Source organism: Periplaneta americana, chromosome 11 (assembly GCF_040183065.1).
Source record: "Periplaneta americana isolate PAMFEO1 chromosome 11, P.americana_PAMFEO1_priV1, whole genome shotgun sequence".
Classification (NCBI taxonomy): Eukaryota; Metazoa; Arthropoda; class Insecta; order Blattodea; family Blattidae; genus Periplaneta; species Periplaneta americana.
In genome coordinates, this window is record NC_091127.1 from 150,148,892 (window position 1) to 150,169,865 (window position 20,974).

Below are 20,974 nucleotides of genomic sequence, written 5' to 3' on the forward strand. Positions count from 1 at the left end.
AAAAAATGTTAATTGATTAGTAGTTCATATATTTGATTTAAATTGTGCTTTGAAAATGATGTAACTGTGTTTTCATGTCTGAAGAATTCAACATTTAACCATAGCCTTATGCACAAGTTCAACCATTAGAACACCTTCACTCAAGTGATTTTAATAGTATGGAAGAAAAGATTCAACTTAAAAAAGCTCTACGCATTCTGAACTTCAGAATTATATGTTGTGTGAAAATTAAACAACCATCAGGTAAATCTCATGTACTAAGTACTGGTTCTCCATTGCATTTTATTTTGAATTTCGATGCTAATGGAGATTTTAGTTGCTGTACCAAATGACTTTTGGAAGCACAAATCTTTAAAATATATACCTTTATAGCATACTTTGACCTTACTTCTAAAAATAATTAAAGATCTTAATAAAAACATAAATGAAAAGACTGAAAATCTTTCAACTAAAAGACCATGGAATATGAGAAAATGTGTTTCTATGCGACTTCTCTCTCTCTTTACCAGTAATTCACTCTTACAGGCTGTGATCTACAAATGTTATTACCAGTGGCGAAGCTCTTAAGAGGCTTTTGAGGCTTAGTCTACCCAAAAAATTTGAGTTGTTGTGCCTAGTAACAGTAGGCCTATAAGTTCATAATAATGATGTATCATAACACTTGGTTGCTCTCAGATTCTTCCATATATTAAGTTCACTTTTGGCAGTCATTCCAGTATGGAGAGTTCAGTGCCAGGTTTGTGGCAGAAGCCTCTAAAGGCATGGTTACCCAATATCTTAGCTTCGCCACTGGTTATTACTATTCAGAACACCGAACAATGTAAGTGATGTGCGAAAAGTGATATGTAATCTTCAACAATGAATTTTTATTTGTGAGAAATTCATTAAGTGATATTCTTGTAGAAAGTGCCATAAAAAATTCTATAAGAAATACTGGTAAGATGTTGGAAGTTTCTCTACATGTTTCTAATATAGGAAATTGATATGCAATCAGTGTTCATATGATTATTGGACTTAAGTTTTTTAATACACAAACTCATTAGAATTTTTTACACATTACACAGCACCACTGTAACGAAAAATGCCTTTATGCTCAAGATCGAATGTGCGAAAAACAGTACTGTAGCTGACGAAAGTGAATGGAATGGGGGTGCGAGATGTTAGCACCAAATCAACAGCCATAAATGCCTTCAGTTCAGTACAATATTGAGGTTCTGAGTGATGGTTGTTTACGAGTGTTAAAATATTTTTTTTAGGCCTAGACCACCTTCCCATGGATCGGTTTATTCAGACTTCAGTGTATCATATGTACCAATACATGTGATTCAACAGTACCGTGAATTCATTAACACCACAGCAATTTTAATTTTTTAAGGTATTATTCACGTGAAGATTCCAGCGTTTCACACTAATACTGGTTTCCCTCCTTCCTCTTCTGCTACGAATCACACAACTTGTCCCTGCTTGCTCACACATGCCTCTGTTATATGGAAGCAGATCACTGAAAGTTGACGCAACCAATCGTTACCATTTTCATTTAATTATAACGGTTGCACGGTACATTTTCACGCCAAAAAAAAGCATTAAAAATGCGATGTTTATGTGATGAAATATGGTAATTGAACATAATTTCAGCAGCACAACACAACATATATTACAATTTATTCAAGAATCGAAATTCACAAAGTCATTAGTGACTGCATTGCGAGTTGTGACTTCAAGGTATTTCGATTTGAATCTGTATGATTTTTATCTATTGTGGAAGTTTAAAATCGAAGTATACGAAAACAATCCTCATTTCACAGACGAACTTAAAACTGGGAGACAGTCATCATATCTAGATTGTCTATTGCAAATCACAGATTCATAAACATTTTTATTTTTAATTCTGAAAGTGGGTTACATTTACCAGCAGATGGATCATCGCTATAGGAGAGTGACTGTGTAATGAATAGCAGCTATGGTCCCATCGCTCTTATTTCCGGCAGCCAATCACGTTGCAGATCGGCTGCATTTAAACGTGTGCGTCTTGCCATTCGCTTCTGATGATGTTATGCAATTCCTAAATCTCGATAAATACTTAATACAATCGTTCGTCATTTTGGCTCTTTTGTTGGAGTTCGCACAAAGCATACGAGGACGTTATTTGCCGCTCAATTATTTGCTCAATTACAGTGCGTTTGATTTATATCATAGGAGCTACGACATGATAATGTTTAACGGTGCGGAAAATAGATTCCTCGTCTGGTAGCTTGGCAGCAAAAGAACAAAAATTGCGAATGATACTACCTGCCTAGACTTTATAGAGCCTTCACTTCCTAAGACGTAAGCAAAGAGCAGGAGTCACGCCGGAAATAACAGCGACATGACTATAGTAGCATTTATAAAGAATATTCCTGCAGTAATTGGAATTATGGGAACAATTTACAGAATGAAGTGCACATAACAAAGACAAAGTTAAAAAAAATAATAGATAAATAAAATAGTGTAAAATTCGAGCCTACAAATTCTGGCATTTGTTTCCAAAGATATGTTAATAACATGCTTACCGAACAGTACTATCCGAACATGCAGTAACAATGATGTAAGGTGCAAAGCAGGCTGGGTAGATTGAAGCAGAGCTGAGATGTCCAGCAGCAGGAGATGCATGTACCACTTCCACTCCATCGGGTAGGGGCAGGTCTTGGGTGCATACCTATAATGTTTATTGTTGTTAGTCAGATGGTTGCAGGCAGACTACTTCTGTTATAATTAATAGAAACCCTTTTTGAAGAGTTAACCACCACAAAGAAGGAGAATTAATAATGTAAAACAGAAAGCACTAATATTATTAAGTAAATAAATTAATAAAGTGTGAGTTGTGATTAATAATAAAATGAACAAAACAACATTCACTAATCTTTGAGATTACTAGGATTTATTAGACTAATAACAGGAAAAAAGTGGTCTTGACATTGCATAAAATGTCAGAAATGATTACAGTGTTTGTATCTTATGCTCATTTCCATCAAGTCAGGAATGGCATTTACTGCATCCTGATAGAAATTACAACTATACTAAAAACAAATACAGACACAGCATAACAATTTTTGTGTAGGAATCTTTCGATAAAAGCTGGTGGCATTAATCATCATCATCATCATCATCATCATCATCATCATCATCATCATCATCATCATCATCATCATCATCACCATCATCATCATCAGCAGCAGCAGCAGCAGCATGTATATTAGACTTTCCAGCCTGTTATGGCCAAATCAGAGCAGCAGTCCAACCTCTTTGTATTGTACAGACAGGCTTACTTGGGTAATTGTTCGCGTAGGCTTCCGCGGCTGGTGTAAATGGTGTGTGGATAAGCTTCAGGGCTTCTACCGCGTTGTCTTGGTGTTATTGGCTGACGTTTCGACTGCTGTGTTTTGGCCATCTTCAGAGCAGTTGTTGGATAAGGAAATAGTCTGCCAGCTATTATATATATAGTAGTCTCGATGGGGGGAGTACATGCTGTGATAGGTCGTAGGTTCTCCTTCTGGCACCTGCTTGGTCCTATGTGGTCCAATCCGGTACCAAGCAGATGCCAGAAGGAGAACCTACGACCTATACTTAGGAACGAGAAACCAGGTCTCCGCATGTACGCGGCACCCCCTCCCCCCTTCATCCGGACAACGGGCACGGTATCAAGGTCACTCTTTCGGACCTTATGAGGGCCAGTATTTAATATGAATACTCCACTTCATACAGACCTCAACCGGATTGGACAACGTAGGACCAATCAGATGCCAGAAGGAGAACCTACGACCTATCACAGCAAGTACTCTCCCCATCGAGACTACTATATATATAATAGCTGGCAGACTATTTCCTTATCCAACAACTGCTCTGAAGATAGCCACAACACAGCGGTCGAAACGTCAGCCAATAACACCCCAAGACAACGCGGTAGAAGCCCTGAAGCTTATCCACACACCATTTACTTGGGTAATTTTTCATTTTTCATTCTTAGTACATGTTTACACCAATTACTTCAGTATCTAGTTATATGTGATATTATGTCTTCGACTTTTGATTCAAAAATTTCATTTCAGATGTTTCCAATCTGTTCTTATCTTTTGATTTAATTATCCAAGTTTCGCTACCATATGTACATGTAGGTAAAGCAAGTGCCTTATACAGTTTTAATTGTGTTTCCTTTCTTGTCTTTTTCCTCAAGGGTTATTTGTATAGTTCAACACATTGCTTGTAATTTTGCTGTTTTGTTGTGCATATCATGTTTTCTAGGTACGTGACATCATATCCAAAGTATTGGAAGTAAGATACCTGCTCAATGACTGAATTTCCTATTTGTATTTTTTTATCTAACTGTATATCTGCCCCTGAAAGCCACAAAATTAATGTTAATGTCTCACTATTTTTTCTTCTTGCTCAAAAAGTAATACCATAAACGTTGTTTGTCCTACAAAGTTTGTAGGTAAGGAAGAAAGTATCTATGTATTGTAATATATTAAACAAAAATTATCATAAGACTAGCTGCTTAAAATATAAATAAAGAACAGTTGTAACAGACGGGTTGTTTCAGAATGTTTTCCCATGTAGCACTTATAAAGGAAATTGACTGTATAACAATATTACAATGAGAGAAGTACAGTATATGAACACCCTGCTTCTTAATGAAACTTTTAATTCACAATGGTAAGTAGGTTATTTTACGACGCTGTATCAACATCTCAGGTTATTTAGCATTTGAATGAGATGAAGGTGATAATGACGGTGAAATGAGTCCGGGGTCCAGCACCGAAAGTTACCCAGCATTTGCTCATATTGGGTTGAGGGAAAACCCCGGAAAAAACCTCAACCAGGTAACTTGCCCCGACCGGGAATCGAACCCAGGCAACCTGGTTTCGCGGCCAGACGCGCTGACCGTTACTCCACAGGTGTGGACCACAATGGTAAGAAGGAACAAACAAAGTATGTGAAGTCAGGTGCACCCACAGTTGGGAGTCAATAGGGGCAACTGCTTCTACTGAGAAGTTAAGACTTTTTTCCTTTTAAAGTGGAAGCAAAAATAAAAAAAATCAAATTAGTCAACAAGCACAAGGGAAGACCTGGGCAAATATCGATAAAATCTGGAACAACTGTCACCTAGACCTAGAAAAGAGGCTGCAACTATATTTCATTTAAACTCAGGACATGATTGCATAACGGCCCACCTTCACAAAATTGGAATGCATGAACCAGATGAGTATATCCTTTGTAAATAACAAGAATCAAGAATAGACTATAAACACCTACAAGAGTGTCCCAAAGGAGTTCCAAAAATCAAAGAACCTAAATGGTCTGTACAGAGACAAGAAGAATGAGTCAAATGCTTCTAAATTCAGCCATTGGAGAACAACGACAACTGTATAAGTTGTTGTTTTCTAATGCCAGGTATTTGACAATAAAGTCATTTGACCTCTTGCACTTCAATATTTTTCAAAGATATTGTCATGGTTAGCCACTGATGCACAGATTTTGAGACGTTCTGAATCCATTTCTTGATTTGAGTTGCACAATGGACAGTTAGGAGACTGATATATTCCAATTCTATGCAGATGCTTGGCCAAACAATCATGGCCTGTTGCCAATCTAAATGCAGCTATAGACGATTTGTGTGGTAAATCGGGAATCAACTGTGGATTATGATGCAGAGAGTTCCACTTTTTAACTTAAGATTGTGTTATCAAATTTTGTTTGTTGAAGTCTAAGTATGTAGATTTAATAAATCTTTTTACAGATTAATACGTAGATTTAGTAACAGGTCTGTAAGTAGCAGTGCTGCCCTTCTTTGCTAAAGCATCAGCATTCTCGTTTCCCAGGATTCCACAATGAGATGGCATCCATTGGAATACAATTCTTTTATTGAGTGTTATTAGTTGAGAGAGCATTTTATTTATTTCTGCTATTTGAGATGAAGGTGTGTGTCTAGAGACGATTGATAGAATAGCTGCTTTGGAGTCTGACAATATAACTGCATTCCTAAATTTATTGATGTGGCATAGAAGATTCCTTAGACTTTCACTTATTGCAGTGATTTCTCCAAAACTTGTTGTTCCATATCCAAGAGATCTATTAAGTGAGAAGAGACAGCACGTAACACCTGCACCTGCACCTTGTTCCCTGGAGATCAAGGAACCATCGGTGTATAAATGAAGCCAATTTTGTGGAGGGTACCTAATATTAATTGTCTCTAAAGACAATTGTTTCATTATTTCAGTGTTTACTTCCGATTTCAGTATTTCTTGTGTTAAATTTAGATTATACTCTATATTTAATAGAGTAAGCCATGGCCAGGAGAGAAGACCAGAAATGTCGAAAAGACAACCTGGTGGCATTGGATAAAAAATATATATATATATATATATATATATATATATATATATATATATTTAATAGAGTTAAAGGGTTTGGTTTAATTTGTAAGTTTTCTTTTAAATTTGGGATGTTGATTTTCTGTTTTAATTCTTGAACCATTGATATGAAACTTTTTTGAGTTTTTAATCTACGGAGAGGACTGTATGAATGCCAATTGTTTCCTGGTAATCTGATAAGTTTTTCATATTGAATCAGTGCTTTTTCTTTCTTTTCAATTGTATAAGTAGTAGCCTACCTTAGTTGTAGTTATAACAACATGAGATGTTTGGACGGGTGTAGGATTCTCATCATGACCCAACTGGTCAGCACCTGCTATGCTAGCTGATCTGCCAGTGGGTTCAGGCTCATCGTCATCTTGAACTAAATGGCTGTCAGGAACGTACATCATGCTGCCAGACATTTCTGTCAACAAAGTAGGTTGAAAGTATGTGAAGAAAAGCAATAAACTACAACATTGACTTGTTTACAATAGTTAAATTTTCTATAGCTCATATAACTGCAAGACAGACTTTTAAATTAAAACTTTTGAATAAGTGTACTGTGTTGTAGAAGTAACAAAATACAGATACTGTCTCATAAGTAATGTGGTTTTGGGGCAAATTTTAGTTGGAATGTGTTGTGACAAAAAATTAATCTAATCTTCAAATTAAAGGTCGTTAGATTCTATAGTCTTGAGTCATCTTTCAGCAAGGTTTGTTGTCCAGCATGTAGCACATATGGGTGAGTCCAGAAATGCATATTTATAGAGTGTTAGTTGGAAGACCTGAGGGAAAAGATCTTTGGGAGGATAATATTAAAGTGGATTTGAGTGAGGTGCGACATGATGCTAGGGACTGGATTAATCTTACTCAGGACAGGGACTGACTTGTTCGCACATTGGTCACCTTGACACCTAAAATATAATACTACCATCTAACAATGATAGCTTTAGGCACCTCTTTCAAAAATGTAGATTAGCTACACCCAAATAACCTGCAATACCAAAACAACGACAGTTTTGACTTGACCAAAAAAAAAGTTCAAATCTGCCACATTGACACAGTCTGAGTCTTCAATTCTGCCATGTTAGGAACTCCGCACGACCTTTCGTTTTCAGTGAATATTCGAACCTAAAATTAGTGTATTATTTGTGTTGTGTGATGTGTTTTAATAGAGAAAATCCACACAGTTTTTATGTTTATTTAGTTATGTTCAGACTGTCAGTATTGCCACATTATAAATTCACACGAACTTCCATTTTCAATGAATGTTCGAACCTAACATTAGTGTATTATTTGTGTTGTGTGATGTGTTTTAATAAGGAAAATCCACACAGTTTTTATGTTTATTTAGTTATGTTCGGACTGTCAGTATTGCCACATTATAAATTCGCACGAACTTCCATTTTCAATGAATGTTCGAACCTAAAATTAGTGTATTATTTGTATTGTGTGATGTGTTTTAATAAGGAAAATCCACACAGTTTTTATGTTTATTTAGTTATGTTCGGACTATCAGTATTGCCACATTATAAATTCGCACGAACTTCCATTTTCAATGAATGTTCGAATCTAAAATTAGTGTACAGTTTTTATGTTTATTTAGTTATGTTCAGACTGTTTTCCACATTATAAATTCGCACGAACTTCCATTTTCAATGAATGTTCGAACCTAAAATTAGTGTATTATTTGTATTGTGTGATGTGTTTTAATAAGGAAAATCCACACAGTTTTTATGTTTATTCAGTTATGAGCAAGTGATAGAGAAATAAGCTTCACATGGATGCAGTTTCAACATTTGGCACCATGAAATACGAACTTTTTTTGTATATACCGGTATTTATTCAATTATCCGGCAAAATCTCGTATCCGGAATTAGTCTGGTCCCTTTGGTGCTAGTTAAGAGGTATTCTACTGTACTTCGATTTGTTACTTACTGACTCATCTGTGCACAATAAGAAATTTAAATGTAACAAAGGAAAAACATGAGTCTCTGTAATACACTGTAAAATATAATACAAACTTCATTATTAATTTGTAGACAAATTGTAGATTCAGTACAAAATTTCATGTTTCTAATTCACAAACAATAATATCGACATTTATAGCCACGATTTGCTAATGAACTACTTTGAAATATCTACCTGTAGGTTCAGGTTGTGAGGCAATTACGAGTCTCCACATATGAACAACGGTTCCCTTGTTTGTTCTTTCCAATACAACTATATAGAAAGGTTCTTCAAACACCGCAGACTGCTGTAGATCTACCATTGCACCCAGCTGTGTTTCCATTAAACTGAGATCACTTTCCCGACCAATTTCATGTAAACCACTGCTTTTTTCCTCTGCACGTTCACCTGTTATCAGCTGTTCTTGAAACACGTGTAGAAATTGGGTATTCTGCCAGTCCTGGAATATTAAATCAGTATTTTCTGTTACTAAGAAATACCAGAAAATTCTTCAAAAACTCCTGTCTACCACCTCATACACTTAAAATCTCATATTGACAAGTCATCTGCCAATAAATTGTGACACATTTATGGCTGAAAAAGTAAAATTGTATTTATTATTATCAATAGCAGATACATTTATTTATTGTTATTTTATGACACTTTTCAACTGCTATGGTTATATAGTGTCTGAATGAGATGAAGGTGATAATGCCAGCAAAGTGAGTCCAGGGTTCAGTGTCAAAAGCTACCCAGCATTTGCTCTTAATGGGTTGAGGGAGAGCCTGGAAAAAACCTCTACCAGGTACCTTGTCCCAACCAGGATTTGAATCTATATATATCATGTAAAATATTAGAATATTTAAGCAGTTTTATGACTCAACACACTATTCGACATACCTGTCTACTGTATTATTGTGCTACATAGACAATGTCCTTGAAGTACTAGCCTCTAACTAATCATCAACTGCATCGAACTTTTCCTCAGTTAAGGCAAGACTCTTTTCCGATTTTTTATTTAGAAAAGACTTGGTCGAAATTTCACAGATAATCAATACTTGTTGCTTGAATACAGAAACTTCTTAGGAAATTTTCTATTCTGTAAAAACTTCTTGCAATAAGATTAAATTACACCCACAATTTCAATTAATATTATGTTTTCTCAAATTAAGCTTTACAATATATATATTAGTATGAACATACCACATTGTCTCAGAGAAACATATAGCAGAGTTCGTATAGGTCAGTTTCTGTCAGATGCGTTTCCAATTCACTGTGGGCTAAAGCAAGGAGATGCACTATCACCTTTACTTTTTAACTTTGCTCTAGAGTATGCCATTAGGAAAGTCCAGGTTAACAGAGAGGGTTTGGAATTGAACGGGTTACATCAGCTGCTTGTCTATGCGGATGACATGAATATGTTAGGAGAAAATCCACAAACGATTAGGGAAAACACGGAAATTTTACTGGAAGCAAGTAAAGAGATAGGTTTGGAAGTAAATCCCGAAAAGACAAAGTATATGATTATGTCTCGTGACGAGAATATTGCACGAAATGGAAATATAAAAATTGGAAATTTATGTTCTGAAGAGGTGGAGAAGTTCAAATATCTTGGAGCAGCAGTAACAAATATAAATGATACTCGGGAGGAAATTAAACACAGAATAAATTTGGGAAATGCATGTTATTATTCGGTTGAAAATTTTTTATCATCCAGTCTGCTGTCCAAAATTCTGAAAGTTAGAATTTATAAAACAGTTATATTACCAGTTGTTCTTTATGGTTGTGAAACTTGGACTCTCACTTTGAGAGAGGAAAACAGGTTAAGGGTGTTTGAGAATAAGGTGCTTAGGAAAATATTTGGGGCTAAGAGGGATGAAGTTACAGGAGAATGGAGAAAGTTACACAACGCAGAACTGCATGCATTGTATTCTTCACCTGACATAATTAGGAACATTAAATCCAGACGTTTGAGATGGACAGGGCATGTAGTACGTAAGGGCGAATCCAGAAATGCATATAGAGTGTTAGTTGGGAGACCAGAGGGAAAAAGACCTTTAGGGAGGCCGAGACGTAGATGGGAGGATAATATTAAAATGGATTTGAGGGAGGTGGGATATGATGATAGAGACTGGATTAATCTTGCACAGGATAGGGACCGATGGCGGGCTTATGTGAGGGCGGCAATGAACCTCCGGGTTTCTTAAAAGCCAGTAAGTAAGTATGAACATACCACTGTAAACATAATTTTATTATAATCCTCATTCCATACAAGAAGACACCACATGTCAAAAAATGCATTTGTCTGAAGTCCATCCTATTGGCTGCAGAATAAAGAACCTATTTATGGTGCCTAGAATGTGACAATTAGTTTCATGTCTGAAAGCACAACCTTCTCTATATTTTCGAACACTTAACAGAAAATTTGCTGTTTTTCTAATATGAGAAGGAACTATGAAGCTTGGAAAACTAATAAATATTGTTAAGAAGGAATGTGATTCGAAGACAGGGATGAGCACGGACTGTTGGAAATAAGATGTGATAAGATGACAAGCAGGTTATTTAATTTATATATAACTGTGTAACAATTGAAAACATAACCCAAACACGGAAATAGGAATGGTGATTGATCAGCAAGTCTCTGTATGCTCCTTTTACTGTGCAGAATACAGTATCGGTGCTGTGCTGTTTAAAAATTGGATATTGTTAACATGCTTTGACATACATGATGGTTAGTGTAAGCTACAATGGTTGAGTCAGTTTCCGGTAGTTCAGGGCTCAAACTTCATTTCTTAATTTCATAATTTCTTGGCTTAAAAATCGATAACGTGTTAAAATGGAAATATCATATTAAAGAAATTACCCCCAATCTAAATTCAGCATGTTTTGCTATTAGATCTATGCAAAAGATAGTAAATATCAATAACTTAAAAACAATATACTTTGCATACTTTCACTCGGTAATGAGTTTTGGAATAAATATTCTAGGGAAATTCCATAGATAGTAACAGTATATTCCTATTACAAAAAAGAGTAATTAGAATAATAGTAGGTGCCAAATCTAGGGAATCTTGTAGGACTATTTTAAAAAAAGTACAAATAATGCCCATGGCTTGTCAGTATATCTTTTCATTAATAATCTTCCTCTTAAATAATCGTGAAAACTTTGTAACTAATTCAACAGTTCATTGCATAAATACACGTCAAAAAAATGACTTTCATACTCCATCGGTAAGTCTATCATGCTATCAAAAAGGAGTGTGTTATATGGCAGTAAAAATTTGTAATAGCCTCCCTATCGATATAAAAAATGAAACTCAAAACATAAGATTATTTAGGGCCAAATTAAAGAAGTACCTAATTTCTCATGCCTTCTATTCTGTAGGTGAATTCATGACATTCAATTCATGAAATTGTACTAGTAGACTATATTGTAAATCTCTTCTGTATATATTTCATCTAGACTGTGACTATAAATTAAGACTTTGTAATAGTATTATCGGTAAGTTTTTTGACTTGTTTCATATTCTAGCTGTGAAGCAATGTATGAATACCATGGAATGTTAATAAATACAATACAATACAATCATAAGGGAAACACTTCAGAAGTAGTCCATTACCTGACATGGATGCTTCATAAATCCCACATGCATTCGATGCTTTATGTTAGGTTGTTAATTTAAAATAATTAGGTCTACCTGTATATGTCATATCACATCATCTGTCATTGCTCTACATGTGTCGATGTACACTTTATTTTCCAGCATGAACAATAAGCTATCAGAGCGCAAAAAGATTCTGTGTTATGTTTGGTAACATACAGAGTCTTCTTGTGTGGAATGAAAGTTAACTCCCACGAAACAAATTAAAAAAAAAAAAAAACTGACTTACATGAGTGGCATCTGAAATAGCATCCAACTGAATAACACAGCCCGGTCTTGCTGTAGACTGCTGCGACACTATCTTAATTTTATCATGAAGAGAAGAGTGCTTCAGTCCATCATCTGATGATGTATCAGTTGATAAACTCACCATAGAGTCCTACAAATTAAACATAAATAAAGATCTTACAGTTGCTATAGTAATAATATCTTGGAACCTTGTCACACATGTCTGAACTAGACATATTACCACCCTGAAGTATATGTTCCTGATTTTGTCCAACATGTGATATTTAAATTACTAGTTGCCAGATAAGATTTTACACATCTTTTTGAAAAAGTATGAGACCTCTTTATAAATAATAAAGCTTCCACTTCAGGAACTGTTCATATTACAAAACAAGTTAGAGATAGACATAACTTGTAGTACTTATAACATTTGAAAGATTCAGAGTCATAGTGGGCCAAGTGCCATTTATTAAAAATGGAGAAAGCAAGGGTTAAAGTTAAGTGAATACCATAGTTTAATGAAGATTGATATATCATTTAGTTTTAATAATAATAATAATAAGAAGAATTATTATTATTATTTATTTATTTAATCTGGCAGAGCTAAGGCCAGAACGCCTTCTCTTCCGCCCAGCCAGACTCTAATTCTAAATGAATACAATTGGATACTTTAAAGTAGAAGGGTGCAAAGTGCCAAAATGAAACATTGGAGATAAGATAAAAAAATGTAGCTATAAAAATAATTGTATACATATTTGTGTCATGTTTTTTTACTGATAGAAAACAGCAATAGCATAGTGTTTACTCATTAATAATAGTGGTATGTAAAGACATTACTTATCCATATTTAATTATATAACACAGAGTGTGAAAAGGGTTAGTAATGGGTACAGTTGCAGTAGAATGGTGCAAAGTCCTATACCTATTTTTTTCCTATTCTGGAGCAATTTTTACTCACAGATCTGCCTGTAGAACTGCCTATGCTCCTGATTTGGAAGATAGGGAGTCATTGCTAGTAGATCCCCCTTCTTTTCTTCAGTAATTTCCCTATTTTATGCTTTAACTTGAAACAATGCTGACTGCACATCTTTCATGTTTCCCCCCCCCCCCTTTTTAAGCACTTTAATGGTATGCACTGCTTCATTATCATGGGACTATTTCACAGAAACACTACCTGCTTTACTAACATCATATGGAATGCAACATGCCTTAGAAATATTCAAGTTCTTGATGGAAATTAGTTGATCAGCAACATCTTGCATATTAAGGAAATATGACTCTAGCATTGAAACGGTTTGAAATGGTTTTACAACTTTAGAGTCTTGTACGATTTTAAGCAGGTCACTAGGAATGAAGGCTTTTGTCACTTTCTATCGTTTTTCAATCAAAGCGAAATCAGAATCGCATTGCAAGAAACTGTGGCCGCTTGTTCTATGTGCTCAAATAAACCAATGGCAACTAAAAAGAGACACATGAAAACCATTACACGATTTTTGTTTTCAGCTGCACAGTTATCAGATTCTTCTTGTTTGTTATGTCCATATTCATCAGTTTTAGTCCACACGAGGCAATCTCATTGGCACCTCTGCCCTCGATGCTTTCATCCCACATACACATATAAGACTGCATTGTATTCCATACACAAACTCCAAAATTATAACGCGAAAGCTGACATCTGTAAAACATTTCGCTGTGTGTAAGTTTGGGCACAAACATGACCTGTTGAAGATCCATTGCATTCTATGATGCAGCTCAAGAGGGCGTTTACCGGCTGAAACTGCATGGTGCTGGGAACGTAACATCTAAATATCTCGCTTAAGAAACACAAGTGGATGTAGCCTCTTTCATACATCATCCTCCTAGGCACATTGCACTTTTCTGCATAATAATTTCGTTTTCTATGATTTTGGCACTTTGCACCTTTCAACTTTAAAGTATCCAATTGCTTGTGTATACTTTATATTATTTGCTATATGTTTCCATTGAATTATGGTAATAACTTAATTTTAACCCTTGTTTTCTACGGTTTTAGTAAATGGTGCTTGGCCCACTATGGTTTTGAACCCTTCATTTGTTTGTATCACTTAACACAATATGATCAATTTTTAAGAAAACGGTAATAAATATAAAAATAAACAAAGCATCATCAAGTAATAAGGATGGATGCAAATTATGGAGAAATGTTAGAAGGGAAACCAGAAACACATCAACAAAATCTAACCCAACATTTTTTTTTGTTCATAAAAAATTCCACGCATTTTAATTCAAGTCTCCAATGTGGAAAGCTGTTGTCAGTGAGGCTAAAGGCTGGTTCACAATAAACCGGGAATGGAAATAATAACGAGGACGACAATTAACATTGTGAATGCTCACATTTAAATACATTTATTTTAACATTATTTCCATTCTCGTTCCTGGTTTATTGTGGATCAGCCGTAACAGGAAACATAGACACTGAAATTATATTTAATTTATATGCAGTAAATTATACCATATGGCACTTAAAAACTGAATTTAACTACCTACTGTCTTATAAAAATTATACACTTTTAATTATGAACACAGAGTTCATTGATGACTACATGTTTAAAACTGTGTTCACATCCATATTTGATAACATAAAAAAGTCACTAAACACTCTACCATCATTCTACTCCTGCGTTCTGAGCTCGACACTTCAGCCAAAAGAGTTCGAGCATCAATTACAGCCTGATACACACGTAAACTCTTGCCATCAGATGCAACGAAGCATGCACTTGGAGAATTTGACAGGTTACCCAAAGTTGTGCTGTGAAAAGAAGGAAAAAGAAAACTAAAAATAATACACTAGATTTAATAGGGGCTTGCATGAGAATAATATTTTTCTTTTCTTTTTACGTAGTTAACCTTAACAGGGAGCTAATTATTTCATTGCACTCTTTAACTATGATGATCCTGGTGTACTTAGTCTTGTAACAATAAAATTCTGCATCTTACATACAGAAACTTAATAAATCTTCTTACCTTGGAAGTAATGTTGGTATCCATGCAACATTGGAAAATGCTGAAATTTCAAGAGAATTTATCCTGGCCAGCTCAGAAACACCACCAGACTTGGAAAGTGGACCAACAGCATCTACTCGCCACAGAATTAATTCACTGCAAAAACCCTGCAAAAAATTTGACACAAGGTAAACAAATTTGAGAGAAAGAAACTTTATTAATGACCTAAGTGAAAATTAATCTTGCAGTGTAGGCTTTCACGGCCGGAGTCTATAGATGTAGATTCATTTTCCGGGCTGAGAGGCCGTGGTCTATTAGTTGGTTTTATACCAGACGTTTCGTCTGCAACTGCGGCAGACATCTTCAGTGGAGTGGTATCCGAGGTCGCAAGACTCTTCTCGGCGTACCTGAGGCAACTGATCCTGTGTCTGGTTGTGCGGGCGTATTTATAGTGCGGCTCGCGGGCCGAGGCCTGTTGTCGCTGCGGTCCGCGCCGCTTTGTTCGCTGCTCCCGTTCTGGGTTCCGTCCTTTTGTTGTAGTGGCTTCTTATCTGTTCTGTTTAGGACCGGGTACCAACACTTGTTTAGCTTTACGCCTTCTTCCTTGCGATTAAAGTTGTTGTTATGTTTATGTATTTCGATCGCTTCTCTATGTAGACGGGGGAAGAAGTGCGTCGTCGTGCTCAAGATGTCCGTGTCCTTGAATCTTATGTTGTGATCGCCCTCTTGATAGGCATGTGCTGCCACTGCCGATTTGTCGATCTGTCCTAGGCGGCAATTCCTATTATGTTCTGTCAGTCTCGTCCTGACGCTTCGCTGTGTAGAACATAATAGGAATTGCCGCCTAGGACAGATCGACAAATCGGCAGTGGCAGCACATGCCTATCAAGAGGGCGATCACAACATAAGATTCAAGGACACGGACATCTTGAGCACGACGACGCACTTCTTCCCCCGTCTACATAGAGAAGCGATCGAAATACATAAACATAACAACAACTTTAATCGCAAGGAAGAAGGCGTAAAGCTAAACAAGTGTTGGTACCCGGTCCTAAACAGAACAGATAAGAAGCCACTACAACAAAAGGACGGAACCCAGAACGGGAGCAGCGAACAAAGCGGCGCGGACCGCAGCGACAACAGGCCTCGGCCCGCGAGCCGCACTATAAATACGCCCGCACAACCAGACACAGGATCAGTTGCCTCAGGTACGCCGAGAAGAGTCTTGCGACCTCGGATACCACTCCACTGAAGATGTCTGCCGCAGTTGCAGACGAAACGTCTGGTATAAAACCAACTAATAGACCACGGCCTCTCAGCCCGGAAAATGAATCTACATCTATAAGTGAAAATTGTCTCAATTTAACTTCTTTTAACAATCGAACAAATTCTGTGCAATTTTTCACATTGGCATCTTTAGTGAAAAATAATTGATACTACATAACAGTGACTTTGCATAGAATATTCTGATTTTAAAATCTATGCTTTATCATATAACATTCAATTCCAGTGAAAACCAGTATATTTCAGGTGAAACATGTGTTACTCATAATGTGTTTCTAATTATTTGTATTACAGGCAGATATTGCTCCACAAAAACTCAAAACATTATTTTAACACTTTCCTCGTTCTGATTTTTTTTTTTATTTATAAATATAACTTTTAGTTGCACAAATTTTCTATATTCAATTTTCTGACAGTGAAAGAAAGCAGTAGCACTCTAAAAAGATTAGGAAGACCAATCCTCTGACGTGGAAAAGAGGCAATTGGATGGGAGAAAGAGGAGATTGGGGAAAAAATATGGGCCAGTCTAATGGAAGTAATGACGAAATAAATAAACTAGTGAAGGCATCAATACAGAATACATGCACATATTTTGATGATTAATGATGCTATGTTCAGGGATCAAAAAGAAGATTTTGCAAAATTAAAAATTTGTCCACCGAAAGAGGACAGAAATGTAAAACTGAGAGCCTGTCCGCAAAAAAGAGGACGTCTGATCACCCAAAAAAATATGCAATATGAACTCTGTGATAAGAAAATTAAACTGTAAATGAAAATATGTAAAAAGTCTTTGTATCATGTTTTACAATGTATCAAATACCTTCCAGTGCTCAAAAACTCAATTTCTGATCCATTGTCGCCACTTCTTTCATTCCATTGTCCTTCCTATATCTCTCTCATTCTTTGTTGACTGTCACATTATCTACTTAAGATGTGGTCTTATTTTTTTTATTTTAGTAGGTTATTTTACGACGCTTTATCAACATGTAAGGTTATTTAGCGTCTGAATGAGATGGTGATAATGCCGGTGAAATGAGTCCGGGGTCCAACACCGAAAGTTACCCAGCATTTGCTCATATTGGGTTGAGGGAAAACCCCGGAAAAAACCTCAACCAGGTAACTTGCCCCGACCGGGAATCGAACCCAGGCCACCTGGTTTCGCGGCCAGACACGCTGGCTGTTACGCCACAGGTGTGGACGACGTGGTCTTTCCTTCTTCAATTTTTCGATGGTATCCACTCTATCTTAGGCAACTTTTCTTCTGGCATTCTCCTGACTTGTCCATACAATTCAAGTTCTTTTTGATGAATATAATATATTATCGAATTTTGTACTTCCATTTCTTTTAATAACTGTATTTATATTTTATCTCTTCTTTATATCAGCGCTGACCTCTGCCAAAAATCCATCTCTGTTGTCAATAATTTCGCATGACTTTCTGCCTTCTATAGTCCCGTCGATTTAATTTCCAGCAGCCAATCGCGTTGCAGGTCGGCTACGTTTAAACATGTGCGTCTTGTGATTCGCTTATGAAGACGTTATTCATTTCTTAAGGCTCGATAAATACTTAATATAATCGCCCGCCATTTTGGCTCTTTCGTTGGCGTTCGCAGAAAGCACACGAAGACGTTATTTTCAGCTCAATTATTTGCTGAATTACAGTGCGTTTGATTTATTATCATAGGAGCTACGACATGATAATGTTTAATGGTGTGGCAAATAGATTCCTCGTATGGTAGCTCGGGAATGAAAGAACAAAAATGGCGAACAATACTACCTACCTATACTTTATAGAGCCTTCACTTCCTAAGACGTAAGCAAAGAGGCGGAGTCACGCCGGAAATAACAGCGTCGCGACTATAGTTCCAAATTTCTGATCCATATGCAATTAATTATACTTCGAACTATTGTGCCAAATATGGGTGTGCCACATTCACTCGTGTAATAGACACCATTGCATAATGTACTACGCACCCCAATTTTTAACAGTAATATGTAGAGGAATGCCCTATTTTTTTTTCTCGCATATAATACGCAATCTACATTTTTAATAAAAAAATTATAGGAAAAAAGTGCGTCTATTACACGATAAATATGGTATTATTTTAACAGTTGGTGTTTTTCAAACTAAACTATATATGATACAGTTACACAACACAGTCAATTTTCTATCAACTCCCAGTTTTCTAAATATCTCATTTAAAAAAAATAATTAACTCTAGAAAATAGCATTAACAAGGACAACAACAAAAAATGTACTTTATGTATTGAAAAAATAATTCTATACAGCTGTTTATATGTATTTTGTGAGAATATGCAGAAAATATTCAAGACAAAAAATGTGAATGGCAGGGAAGACAAGGTGGAGAGAGAACAAAAAAAGTGTGAGGGGGCAGGGGAAAAAAGAAGGAAGGGAATGATGTGTGTATGCAATAGAATTCCACTTGTACATGCACATATATACAAATTTACTCATGCAATGAAATGAGATAAAAACCACAAACATCATTAGAGAGTTAATATCAACTCACCGTCGGTGCAGCAACATCTTTGTTCTTAATAAAGAAATTAGTTTCTTCTGTAGTGATGTTAACTGTCGGTATCGATGGAGGCGATGTGGGAAAATCTGCTATGTTGTGATGAGATGTAGTAAGAAGAAGTGGTAGAACAGGGTGGCATGTGATGTCATTTACACGGAACCGGTGTCCCGATGCTCGGGATGAATGTCCTATGCTCAGAACCTGTGAGAATTTCGTGTGATCTGCGAACGTAAGCTGCCACAAATTCAATGTTCCATTGGAATGTTTCGTTACCATAGAGATGGCAGGAGAGGGATCAGCAGATACCACATCCGACATATTGCCTCCATTTCCTGAGTCTGCACCTGTTGAGCTGGCTGACCCTGTTAACATACAAGCTTAGGGAAATATTAACGATGTAATATAGTTATATCTAACTCAAAATTAAATTTCACATTAATTAAATACAAATACAAATTAGTTCCTGCATATCAATTGCTTTCTAATCCAATATTTTGAGAAGCTTTATGACTCCTACTGCAAGTTACTTAGTAACTATAAATTTTTATCAACATATTTATCAGATACACTTGGTTGACACTAAAGGTACGCTCACACATCGCTACTTTTGCAGTGGTACTTTTATACTGCAGCTGCAAAAGTTGCGTGTCGTGTTCACACGTAAGCCAAAAGTAGCGCGCTGCATGCTACTTTTCATGCTGCGCAACCCGAGTGCTGCAAAAGTTGCAACTGGAGGCTGCGAGTCTGTTCACACGCAAGGCGCTACTTTTGCAGCCGCAGTCATGCTGCAGGTTCCCATCTCCGTGTTGACTTCTCAATATACATTTTGTAGTTATGTTCGCATTATTAAGAAACTCATGCGAAAGCTTCCTTATCTATTAATTGCTTTTCTGTCGTATCTAGTATTCAGAAATTGACATTATTTTTACTATAAAGCTTTTAAAAACGCCTATATACTTAAATGATAACCAACAGTATATTCACGTAATCAATGTTGGCAACCCTCCTGTTTGGAACTACGCTACGGAAAATTTAAAAAATGAATTATATCACCACCAATTATGCTCAGACTGTGTTGTGTATTTAATAACTGTTACAAATAATTTATTTTCATCACATCTAACATTAAAATATATCCAAACAATAAAAGTATCTTTGGCACATTTGGGTGGTAACAATGGTTGCAACCGCAGCAAAAGTTTCAACAAAACCAATATCAAAAATGCTGCGGCTGCAGCCCTGAGAACCCTGTTCACACGTCGCTACTTTTAAGTTGCGCGCAGCATGGAAAAGTAGCGGGCAGCAGGGTCGGCAGCCACTACTTTTCGGGTTGCACCGTTGTTCACACGTCGCAGTACAAGAGTTGCGCAGTTTTTTGTACTGCAGCGCTGCAAAAGTAGTGACGTGTGACCGTACCTTAATTATAATACAGTGAAACTTCCCAATAGCTGACACCACCAGGGAAAATTAAATGTCCGTTATTGAGAAGTGTCTGCTATTTAGAAAATCGTTAGTATGTACACAGTACATTAAAATTTCTCATACATATTCAACACTATATTTTACAGTACACTACAATAGACAGTGAGATTGTTTACAGTATTCATCCAGAGAGAAATCGTACTAGTAAATGTTTTGTAAATGAAATAAACATCACTAACCTGAGGAGTTTTTCCCCCACATTAAACTTTGTGGCCAGCTCACGAACACTTAATTTCTCCTTCTCACTATGCTTTACAACATCCACTTTCTCTTTTAGCGGCAACGTTTACGTTTTTGTGACATTTTTAATGTGACTGTACTTGCGAACACTCAACTTGACAAACTAAGAAAGTACGGACTGCTCACGTACAGTATCACAACTAACAACTGTGCTGCTTACCTTCAATAAAGTACAAGAACGTTCAAATGCACGATAATGATTGTTGCAAAGAATTCC

The 20,974-nt window shown here is 36.3% G+C and overlaps 1 protein-coding gene across 4 annotated transcripts in view; it reads right to left on the reverse strand.

Moving 5' to 3' along the window:
- Rbcn-3A (rabconnectin-3 alpha) overlaps positions 1 to 20,974 on the reverse strand; it is a 190,436-nt gene that overhangs the window by 121,231 nt on the left and 48,231 nt on the right. For all 4 annotated transcript variants that reach the window (XM_069840227.1, XM_069840225.1, XM_069840224.1 and 1 more), the window contains exons 13-19: positions 19,027 to 19,397; positions 15,233 to 15,378; positions 14,873 to 15,017; positions 12,231 to 12,380; positions 8,535 to 8,799; positions 6,647 to 6,813; positions 2,550 to 2,695 (exon numbers count right to left, since the gene is read on the reverse strand). In XM_069840227.1, the coding sequence (XP_069696328.1) occupies positions 2,550 to 2,695; positions 6,647 to 6,813; positions 8,535 to 8,799; positions 12,231 to 12,380; positions 14,873 to 15,017; positions 15,233 to 15,378; positions 19,027 to 19,397 (1,390 nt within the window). The remainder of the gene's footprint in view (positions 1 to 2,549; positions 2,696 to 6,646; positions 6,814 to 8,534; positions 8,800 to 12,230; positions 12,381 to 14,872; positions 15,018 to 15,232; positions 15,379 to 19,026; positions 19,398 to 20,974) is intronic.